Raw genomic sequence first — 12,198 nt, forward strand, 5'->3', positions numbered from 1 at the left:
CGGTCAGTAAATGGGATAACGTTTGTCAGTAAATGGGATAACCTCAGTCAGTAAACGGGATAACCTCAGTCAGTAAATGGGATAACATCAGTCAGTAAATGGGATAACCTCAGTCAGTAAATGGGATAACCTCAGTCAGTAAACGGGATAACATCAGTCAGTAAATGGGATAACATCAGTCAGTAAACGGGATAACCTCAGTCAGTAGATTGGATAACCTCAGTCAGTAAATGGGTTAACCTCGGTCAGTAAATGGGATAACGTTTGTCAGTAAACGGGATAACGTTTGTCAGTAAATGGGATAACCTCAGTCAGTAAATGGGATAACATCAGTCAGTAAACGGGATAACCTCAGTCAGTAAATGGGATAACATCAGTTAGTAAACGGGATAACATCAGTTAGTAAACGACATAACCTCAGTCAGTAAATGGGATAACGTTTGTCAGTAAACGGGATAACCTCAGTCAGTAAATGGGATAACGTTTGTCAGTAAATGGGATAACCTCAGTCAGTAAATGGGATAACCTCAGTGAGTAAACAGGATAACCTCAGTCAGTAAATGGGATAACATCAGTCAGTAAATGGGATAACATCAGTCAGTAAACGGGATAACCTCAGTCAGTAAATGGGATAACATCAGTCAGTAAATGGGATAACCTCAGTCAGTAAATGGGATAACCTCAGTCAGTAAACGGGATAACATCAGTCAGTAAATGGGATAACATCAGTCAGTAAACGGGATAACCTCAGTCAGTAGATTGGATAACCTCAGTCAGTAAATGGGTTAACCTCGGTCAGTAAATGGGATAACGTTTGTCAGTAAACGGGATAACGTTTGTCAGTAAATGGGATAACCTCAATCAGTAAATGGGATAACATCAGTCAGTAAACGGGATAACCTCAGTCAGTAAATGGGATAACATCAGTTAGTAAACGGGATAACATCAGTTAGTAAACGGGATAACATCAGTCAGTAAACGACATAACCTCAGTCAGTAAATGGGATAACGTTTGTCAGTAAACGGGATAACCTCAGTCAGTAAATGGGATAACGTTTGTCAGTAAATGGGATAACCTCAGTCAGTAAATGGGATAACCTCAGTCAGTAAACAGGATAACCTCAGTCAGTAAATGGGATAACATCAGTCAGTAAATGAGATAACCTCAGTCAGTAAATGGGATAACGTTTGTCAGTAAACGGGATAACCTCAGTCAGTAAATGGGATAACCTCAGTCAGTAAACGGGATAACATCAGTCAGTAAATGGGATAACGTTTGTCAGTAAAAGCGGATAACATCAGTCAGTGAACGGGATAACCTCAGTCAGTAAACGGGATAACCTCAGTCAGTGAATGGGATAACCTCAGTCAGTGAACGGGATAACCTCAGTCAGTAAATGGGATAACATCAATCAGTAAATGGGATAACCTCAGTCAGTAAATGGGATAACATCAATCAGTAAATAGGATAACCTTAGTCAGTAAATGGGATAACCTCAGTCAGTAAATGGGATAACCTCTGTCAGTAAACGGGATAACCTCAGTCAGTAAATGGGATAACATCAGTCAGTAAATGGGATAACCTCAGTCAGTAAACAGGATAACCTCAGTCAGTAAACGGATAACCTCAGTCAGTAAATGGGATAACATCAGTCAGTAAACGTGACCAGATATGCTGGATATGCTTGTGCATCATGGAATATCACAAATATTTCTGGATTGCTGACATTATTGACGAGGCAGTCGAAGGCATCATGGGGGGTGCTGGGGTCTTTGGGGGGAGGGTGCCTCATGCCCTTGGTCCCCGTGGTGAACTCCCCGGTGAGCACCTGGGCCTGGTACATCCGCTTGTGGCCCTGCTGGTCTTTCTTGGAGTAGGTGTCTTGGGCAGAATACTTGGAGTTGAGCGCGAAGTAGACACCCTCGCCGTACATCACTGGAGAAGGAATAGAGGAGACGGTAGTAATGGTTTCATAGAGACAGGCATCTCAGTTAGTTTGTCATCACTAGTCCCATCCAAGAGATGGTTCATGTTTCAGGATTTGTTAAAATGTGGATCCATTGCCAACCTGATTGCAAACACTGACTGGCAAGGCCCTGTAGCTCACCGAAATATCTTAGTTTTGTTTTTACAACATTATATCTTTAAAATATACAATGCATATACATTGAATTACACATTAATACAATAAAACTAAATTTGGAGGGTCAAAATCTAAATTATTTTAAAGTTGCAGCCTGAATGGTTCAAGTGAAGGTCAAAATACACAAATATGCACTTATTTTTTGTCATATTTAATGCTTATCAAATTTCAAAGTGCTACATTTAACAATGGCTGAAAATGGGCAAAACAGGAAAATGATATTTTTAATATGGCTGACATGGCAGCCATGTTTAAAATAAGATCCAAGTTTAAGGGCAAACTGTAGAGAGACCTTTGCTCGTATTTTGTTAAAGAATTAGATATTGTAATGGGGAAAACTCAGAAATGGGTACATTAATTACTACAGCAGGGTAAAAGTTTATAACAGGCAAAGCAGCTTTTATGTTCAGAATTGGAAGCTCGGAGCTTCTATTTGAAGATCTAGTGTCATAGGTCTAATGGCTTCCAAGGAGACGCCATAAAGGGAAACATCTGGATGGATGGAATTTTGCTGCAAAATTAGCATACCTGAACTTTCAGTTAATGAAAACTGAAAAAAGATCTATATTTTTTTAACCATTTGTGGCACCAATCCCCTGCAGAACTTACAATGTATGACTACTTTAGCATCAGCATCCATCACAAGTCAGAAGGGTGCAATGGTGTGAACGTGAATGAATATTGCAAATGGAAGTCAAACCGACCTGGAGTCTATGATGGTCTTACCATTCTTGTTGCAGAAGTTGCGGTTGAATCCCCTCATGTTGATGTTGATGGTGGCATCCTCACTGGTGCCGTGCCACAACATCCGCTCGTTCTGGATACCCCGTCTCTCCACCTCCAGCCTCTGCTTCATCGCCATGTACTGGATGTACAGCGTCCGGTTCTGGACCCGCTCAATCTGAAACGTTATATGACCAGGTTAACTCAAATCTCATTAAAATCAGATCTGACCTGTGAAGATTCCGGGGTAGAATAGTTCTTCAGCAACCCATGCTTGCCGTAAAAGGTGACTAACGGGATCGGGTGGTCCGGCTCGCTGACTTGGTTGATGCATGTCATCGATCCCAATTGCGTGGATCGATGCTCATGATATCAATCACTGGATTGTCTGGTCCAGATTATTTACAGACCGCCGTCATATAGCTGGAATATTGCTGAGTGCGGCGTTAAACAACAAACCAACAACAACCAACAATAAATTCAGATCTTAGTTCTTGCTGCCGCTAAACAAAGATCTGAGGACATCCCATTACGGGTCACGTCAGACCGACCTTTCGCGAACTCTGACCGACCAATGGAATTACTGACAAGAAGTCCACATTAGCCAATCAGAAGGCAGCTTTCTCATGCTTTACAGCTCTATTTTCAAATTGGCGACTACGCTTTGAAACATATTTTGACAAGTTCTCGCTTAAAAATTTGAAACCTGAACGAAAGAACATTCTGGAATGGCTAATATATGGTCTAGATTGTATAGATTCAGTCGTTAAGCCCATAACTATCGTTCGGAATACCCCATGTTAAAGTTTTCGAGGTTGCATGATGAGAAATCACATTCCGACTGTCACTTTCATGATCTGGTAAGCGACGCAGTGATTGGTCGGATGAAAGGTCGTTCTGACGTGACCCCTAATGGGATTTTAATGAGTTTGAGATCAAATCATAACAACAGTATTCTTTTCTTCCTGCGGAAGTTTTTAAATTTTTCTGTGAAGGGAAATAGCTTCAAGGCAGGTAGGATAGGATCTGTTTGTTTTGTTTGTTGTTTAACACAGGACTTGGCAATATCACCAGTATATGATGCCGATCTGTAAATAATGAAGTCTGGACAAGACAAACCAGTGATTGATATAATGAGTGATGTCCCACACAGCTGGGGTATGATGACGCTAGGTGAACGAAGTCGCCGAGTGTGTCACCTTATCCCTTCAGTTGAATCTTATGATGACAATGGCAGATGGCTGCTACACTAAATTACTGTCGGAAATGCTATGAAAATAGCATATATTGAAATAACGCAAATCTACCTAATCTAGCCTATCCTAACTGACAATGTAATAAGCCTTAAAATTTACTTTTACAGGTAAAATGATGATAAACTTTGTAAATATTTGTGTGTTGTCATGCAAGTATGAAAGGCCTATATCCTTAATTACCAAACACCTGTCCCGAGGTGATGACCTCACATCGAAAAATGTCACCTGAGTTGGCGCATATTTCTATAGTCCGTTTCATGCTTCTTTTATTTGACCAAACTTGCTGTTTTCTTTCAGATTTTTGTAAATTGTGACTGAAATACTTCACACCACAAGTAGGTCGATCGGTAGTTATTGATATAACAATAGCAACAGTCTGTGAATACTTCTATCCCTTTTTAACGAGAAAAAGCATTTTTCTAGCATTTCTGACAGTACTTTAATCAAGAAAGGAGGGTCAATATGGGAAAGGAAGTATATTAAAAAATGCATGAAAGGGTGGTGAGGTGGCCTAGTGGTTACAGCGTTTACTCACCACTTGGGTACAATGTTTGAAGCCCATTTCTGTGGTCCCCTACCATGATATTGCTGGAATATTGCAAAAAGAACATAACAGTATACTCACTCACTTAATACGTGAAGTCACGTGAAGTCACGTGAAGTCCTTTATCAGTGTGTACTAGGGCTGGAACGGGGTACTCGGGTCGGGTGGGTACTGAGTAGGACCCGGGTACCCACAGGACTACCCAGACTCGTGGTTAGTCACGTGATATATTGTTTAATGACAAAAAATACCTAGAACTCTATGGTTAAACTAAAAGTCACTAATGTTCGCATTTCTTTCTGACTATGTACACATCCCTTCTGATTTTTCATATGGTTGAATATAGATATAACTTAACTCAACTTCAGTGTATGAATGACCAGATTGTTTAATACATGTATCTAAATCCATATTTGGCAGGGTTATGATAAAAATGTTCCCACTCAGACATTTTGAGACATCTCCTGAGACCTACAGTGTGTACCCGGGTAGGGTCGGGTAATAGGGGGTGGGTACCTGGGTAGGGTCGGGATAGTAGGGGGTGGGTACCCGGGTAGTAAATTTGGACTCGTACCAGCCCTAGTGTCTACTGTCAATCTATGCTTGATAATCCAGTTAGGTACTCACAGACACGATTGTATGTGGTCTCATCGACTGACCGAAGTGAGTCGCCACATCCTGGTATTCCTGGGTTCCTGGCGTGACCGGGATCACTTCGAAGTAGGTGTCATGGGCCATGGGAGTCCACTCGGGGGGACACAGCAGGTTTTCTTAAAAAAAAGGAAATACAGAGTTGTTTCACACCTTAATACAATATATGATGTTTGATTGTTTTGTTTGTTTCACGCAGCACACAGCAGTATTCCAGCTATATGACAGTGGCCTGTAGGGGGCACGGGTGGCCCAGTCATCTAAGGCGTCGCGATTTGCTGTGCAGAGTTGCGTCCCTTGGGCACGCCAGTAACCTATGATTGTGGGTTCGAATCCCGGTTAGGCCCCGATTATGTTTCTAGGTTTGTCAGCACCATACCCGTGTTCGTGGGTTTCACCGAAGTGGTAAACGTCTGAGACCTGCATCACTTCGGGCTTTCCTCCCACATTAAGCTGACACGCCGTGATATAACTGGAATACTGTTAAAAGCGGCGTAAAACCCAACTCATTCACTCACTCAGTGGCCTGTAGACAATCAGGTCTGGACCGATCCACATCGATCAGGGTATGATGACAGGCTGTCAGCCAAGTCACAAATCTGACCACCCAATCATTTAGTCACCTCTGCAGACAAGCATAGGTTGCTGGGGACCAATTCTGACACTGAATCCTCATGGGGACCGTCAGTATGATCCCGGAATAACTATAGTGTTTGAGGGAAGTTTTATGCCACAGTCAGCAATATTTCATCCATGTCACAGTGGCCTTGTCAGAAGCATGAACAGTCCTGGCAAACCAGTGGTTGATAGCATGAGCAACAATCCACTTTGTTAGGGCATGGTGACATATACTCAGCCAGGTCAAACATTTGTTCATTCTACCTAACTTCACTGCCCTAGAATCCCAACATGTCACGATAATCAAACAATTTCATTAAAATCTGATCTATTACTCAATACAATACCTCTCTGCATGAATATTTAACAGCTTCACTGTAGGAGGGTGCAGTTTGGGACCCTTCTAATCAGCCAATCAGTGCTGAGGTATCTTAATCTTCTGTACAAGGGAGAAATGCAGCCAGCATACTGAATTTCTGTATCTCAAGACTGAACTAAAATTACCAGTTCCAAATGGAAATAATTAAGGTCATGCCATTACTTGTTGTGAATATTTCATACACCCAGTTGTTTCTGAGTGCCATGGCATCTTCAACCGAATGGGAGTTCCTTTGAAGGAATGTTTGCATTCTTTGTGGGTTTTACTTTGTTAAAACAAAAATTTGTGAATGGAGGTGCAAAGCTGAATTGTATTAGAATCTGGCATCAGATTGGCTCACGGACCAACAAACCCTTCATTTAGATTGGGGTTCAAGGTCGCTCAGGGTTCACCTGACGTGACCTGTGGAGGTTTCCTCAGATCCTCAGGCAGAGAAGTATCATGTAGGAGTAATATATTTTATTTATTTGAAATATTTGACTATGGCCCACAATCTTTCTAACACAAGGACACATTTGATATAACTGAATGACTGCTTCAAAGTATTTTTAATAGCTTTAGATTCCTGTCTTCAGATTCAAAGATTATTCCAAAAGAATTGTTTCCATGTAGTCTCCAGAACACATTTGTGGTATGGCCTTCTGCGGTCCTTACCAGCAATAGAGGGAGTGGCACTGACAGGTCTCGCACCACCGGCGCCAGCACTCTCCAGGGCCTGGAACATCACAGACAGCACACATGGTACAGGCTGTAGTAGTGGTCAACATACCCCTCCCCTCTAATAGCAGCCTTACTCGTTTACCATATTCAACGTAATAAGCGCCCACGGCGCTCTCAAAATTAGGGGGCTCTTATTAGAATATTATTTTGGTGAAAAGAACAGAGTTGAAAGATTGTTAATTTCAAGATTTATGCTGACAGCCTGAAATGTTTATTTATGACAGATATATTTTTCCAGATTTTAATTGCCCATAATTACGGGTGCATTTAACACATGATTATGTATTATATATGAATTAAAAAGTCTTTTGTACATTGATTAATCGGAAGGGGTGCTAATTGGGATTGTTCACTAGCCAACATATTAGCAAATATCGCCGTGGGTGCTTATAAGAGCAGGGCGCTTATTACGTCGAATACGGTAGTACTTATTTAATTGTTTTCTTGTATGTTCTAAGGTCCAATCATGTTGGATTTATTTCTCTTGAGTTCAAGCAGTATTTCAACCATCAAACTATAAAATATCTTTTAAAATTTCTGTATCTTCTCCTGTTCTTCTGCTGCAAATTCACATTTTATGTTACAAGTTTAAACATGTGTAAAAAAATAACTGACCTCCCTAAAAATCCCAACCTACCTACCCTAATTTTGAAGGAAGTGTAATCGGAACCGCAGCTAAATTTCTGTTTGGCCTTATTAAACAGTCCCTATGACCTTGACACATATCCTTAGAGTGTGAGATGTTTTCTACAAGAGGGCAGCTAGTCCATATTAATACATATCATTTTGGTTATGAGACATAATTATTTTTCAAGAATAATCGGGTTCATCTGATAAAATTGCACCTACTTTTTTCCAGGTGTGTATTTTATATACTGTCTTCCATGTTATCCTCTACAGACTATTCAATAAGCAACATCATATTTCTTATTATAATCTTCTAAAATATGGTATTGATATTATCTGAAAATTAATTTTTGGAAAACTGAAATATAGTTCTACTATTCAATAGTTGTACCCTGTTTGCAGTTGTATTCCAATAGTGTTTTAAACTGTTGTAATACATCAGCCCCCCAACTGTTACTCTAATAGTAACGGATCCTGACATGGCTAAGGGACACAACCCTGCAGAGCATGGATCCTAGGACTGCCTGTGATCATGGATTATATTTGAAATCTTAATCAATCCACCTTCTTGTTGATTAAGCCAAGTGGTTAAGCGTTCGCTCGTCATGCCAAAGACCCAGGTTCGATTCCCCACAAGGGTACAATGTGTGAAGCCCATTTCTGGTGTTCCCGGCGTAATATTGCTGGTATATTGCTAAAAGCAGCGAAAAACCATACTCACTCACTGAATGTTGATTAATGGCGTGTATCATTTCAAAACCCCACGTTGTGTTACTGCTCAACAGTATCTCACCTGTATATTTTTCGAATCTTCTGGACGAACAACAATCCTGGCCTCAGCCAATGAACACGCAGGATTCCGGGCACCAAAGTTACGTATAGTCTCAAACACCCACTTTGTGACATACTGAGGTGGATACTTCAGAACTCCAGAGCCAAGGATCGGGATGGCGATGCTTGAATGGATTCCCTGACATGCTGTCTTCAGACACAAGTGGATCACGTTCTTGAATGCCTGAAATAAATAAATAAATAAATAAATAAATAAATAAATAAATAAATGAATAAATATTACTCAAAAATGTAATGAGGTACTGGGCTCTCATCAAAGGGGCACTCCCAACTTAGGTATTGGCTAAAAATAGATATCAATCTGTCACAAAACAAATAGAGTTAAAAGAAAATTCCAAGCTCCACACAGGGTAGTGTTGTCTTTGCTATGCTTTCAATGTGGACGAAAAGAGGCAATGCTGTGAGGAGTTTTCAAAAATACATGTGCACAAACATCCTACCTTCTCCACCTCTGCATCATCAGGTTTCCAATCATTCAGCGTTATGTGGAAGATCTGCTTGCAGCTCATCTTGCCTCCACTCGTCACAGCGACTTCTTCTGGCTTGATTCCATTGGGGTACGTCTGCTTGCACTCAGCCTGGATTGTCTCCCCTGCGGCTGCCAGGACTGCTTTCGTCAACGGGCCGCTAGACAGGTTCAAGTTCGGGGTGCACGAGTTAACAACCACGTCTACCTGAAATAGGAGAACAAATGCACCATAACTAGTTATCCTTGGATGGTACCGGTAGGTTCTCGGGTCGGGTGGCTACTGTTTGTTTGTTTGTTTGTTTGTTTTTTAACGCTGCACTCAGCAATATTTCGCTATATGACAGCGGTCTGTAAATAATCGAGTCTGGACCAGAAAACCAGTGATTGATATCATGAGAATGGATCCACGCAATTTGGATACGATGACACCAAGTCAGCGTGCAGGTCATGACAATAAAATTGACTACGCTCGCGTGGACAGAAGACTGTTAAGAAGATTGATGTGACAAGTCGATACCAGAATTCTCTCAAACTGTTTGATAGAAGTTAATTAAAAACAAATATACATGTCAAGCAGGTAAGCGTGACCAAATCATCCATTCTCAGGCGTGACAATTTGCTGTTACCATTCTGACAGTCATCAGGAACCACACATAAGGACACACTAATATGTGCTATTGAACTCATCCACTAAAGTACTCATGGAAATGAAAAAAAAATGTTTTGCTGGATTTAATAATCGACACAAAGCATTACGTAGATGTAAATACGAAATAACAAAACAACTGGAAAAGTACGTCTGGATTTGCTAGTTTTATCTCAGTGCTCAATACAAAATGTACTTTACAGGAGGTAATTTGTAGGCACTTTCAACATTCAAAAACAAAACTAAGTCCAAATTGACATGGCAGAAACAGGCTATAGGCATTATGCAAATTAGCCTGGAAAAAAGTTATCAAAACAACAATAAAAATAACAGCTAAGTTTGTGTACATAATAATAATGACATGTAAGTTGTTGTTTGAGAAGAGAATATGTTACTTTTACGTTCTGATATTTTGACGATGATTCACTATCCAACAATGTCACTCACAAATCACTAACCACTGACAAATCACATGCACGTGGGTTTCAAGCACCTGTTTTCACCTGTTGTCAAGGTGTCATAGGTCATGGACATTCATCTTGATCTACTAACACCTGGTTATGCTCAGTTTCACAATAGTCTGTTTTGTTCATATTCTTACACACTTTTACGTGTAAAGAGACATAAGTCGAGACTTCCTACCTTCTGATCAACAATGCTGCCCTTTACTAGGGTGATCTTCACAGATGATACTTGCCCTGGAAAATACACGTATTATAAGGGTAACGTTATTTTTCAGGGCATTATCTTTTGCAGAAGCCCGAGGTCTTCCATTAACTGCCCGATGAAGGAGGGCAGTTGAAAAGACCGAGGGCTTCTACAAATGATAATGCCCTGAAAAATAGCGTTACCGTTATTATAACTAAAATGGATGGAATTTGTTATCAAATAAAAAGAAACAACAATATCGGTTTTGAAACATTTACTGCTATCAACACCAATTTCACTGACCCACTTTTACAAATATGGAAACGTCATAGAACAAACCAGATGATGTCACTATTGAACGTGACGTCACGTATCCCTATCCTATGACGTCACCTAACAACGGGTGTGATAATGGCCCATCATCAAGTAATATGAGGGCATTATCAAGCTACAGTGGCCCGCGCATTCCTGATAACATGCGGGCGTTTTAATGATAATTCTATCCATTTTAGCTATAATAGAATTTATCATCCAAAACTGGCTCCCACAGGAGATATCGCTTGGATTAGATCAAGCGATATCTACACTTTAGATATCACTGCAATGAAATTACATCACAATGCTTTGCAGACGATTGTGACATCACTGGTTAACATGACGTCACAATCAAATGACATCACTAATGGCTCTGCTACTGAAGCTGTTTGCAGTACTTTTTACACTGAAGACACTGCTAATTACTGTCTACAAATTGAAAAAGTTGGAAGAATGATGTTGGATGATAAGTAAAATCTCACCCTCGTATCTTTTGATATCAAATATATCAACACTCATTGATGTAGAGAATCTCACCCGAGTGTCTTTTGATATCAAATATATCAACACGAGTTGATAAAAGTGGAAAATTTCCAAGGCTTGCCGAGATTTTGGCCAATTTTATCAACGATTGGTCGCATGAAAGGTAATTCTGACGTGACCCATAATGGGTTGTCCTCAGATCTTTGTTTAATGGTAGCGAGAACTAAGATCTGATTTTAATGAGATTGATTTCGTGCTTGACCATTTCTTCATTTTTCCATTTCCTTGCTAATTTCCTTCTACACATGAACAAATATTTCTATCCCCAACCCATCAATATCCTTTGGTCTGGCCAGTCTATGGCTCTCCCAAGTACAAACACCCTAATTGTCTCAATTTCATATTTTAACCTTATACTTTGTAGAATTTCATAAACAGCATGTTAAATTTATACTAAAGCCTTTTTTCCAAAACACCTGGTGATAAAAAAACTACATCCCAACACCCAACTATTGGCTTGTCTTGAGATGAAGATCCATCACATCTATCTCCAATTTGAGGATATATACTACTACCTGTTGTCATGGCAACAGAACAAGATATATACTACTTGTCTCACACCTACCTATTGTCATGGCAACAGAACAAGAAATATAATTTTTCCCTCACCTACCTGTTGTCATAGCGACAGAACAAGATCAGAGACACAGATAAGCAGCATATTTGCGTAAAATACACCCTAAAAATATTCAAAACCCAATTACTTTCACTTAACTTGCTTACAGGAACGTATACATTAAATAAAAAACTAAAATGTATAAGAACAGCTCGCGTAAATATGCAGTGAAGCATTCTTCGCAAGCATACAAATGAGCTAATTTCTGAAACACAATTACGAGCTAATTTACTTTCCGAGTCAGGCCTATAGATATAGAACAGTTATATACATCTAAAACAATATTTCATATTTTTAAATCTTAAAACGTTCACTAATTTTGGGAAAACCCCATTAGAGTGATGAATAGATGAGTGAAAGAATATTGGTTACCCAATAATAAATGTAATAACCCAATTAAAATAGAAACCCGAGAGTAAAAACTCAATTGCTCAAAAAGTTATCTGG

The 12,198-nt window shown here is 39.9% G+C and overlaps 1 protein-coding gene across 2 annotated transcripts in view; it reads right to left on the reverse strand.

Annotated features, from left to right (window-relative positions):
• Positions 1-609: 609 nt before the first annotated feature.
• The window catches only part of LOC139452394 (protein mono-ADP-ribosyltransferase PARP15-like), a 39,537-nt gene continuing 27,948 nt past the window's right edge, over positions 610-12,198 (reverse strand). The window contains exons 10-17 of one of the 2 annotated variants that reach the window (XR_011652366.1): positions 10,272-10,327; positions 8,955-9,188; positions 8,456-8,677; positions 6,970-7,030; positions 5,295-5,437; positions 2,871-3,045; positions 1,231-1,936; positions 610-746 (exon numbers count right to left, since the gene is read on the reverse strand). Coding sequence is in view for 1 of the 2 variants with exons in the window: in XM_071233864.1 (XP_071089965.1) it covers positions 1,650-1,936; positions 2,871-3,045; positions 5,295-5,437; positions 6,970-7,030; positions 8,456-8,677; positions 8,955-9,188; positions 10,272-10,327 (1,178 nt within the window). In the remaining variant the exon portion in view is untranslated. Of the gene's footprint in view, positions 1,937-2,870; positions 3,046-5,294; positions 5,438-6,969; positions 7,031-8,455; positions 8,678-8,954; positions 9,189-10,271; positions 10,328-12,198 lie in introns of both variants that reach the window. The other variant, XM_071233864.1, reaches the window with a different exon arrangement.

This window comes from Haliotis cracherodii, unplaced genomic scaffold, assembly GCF_022045235.1.
Source record: "Haliotis cracherodii isolate W230 unplaced genomic scaffold, xgHalCrac1.p SCAF_9, whole genome shotgun sequence".
Taxonomy (NCBI): Eukaryota; Metazoa; Mollusca; class Gastropoda; order Lepetellida; family Haliotidae; genus Haliotis; species Haliotis cracherodii.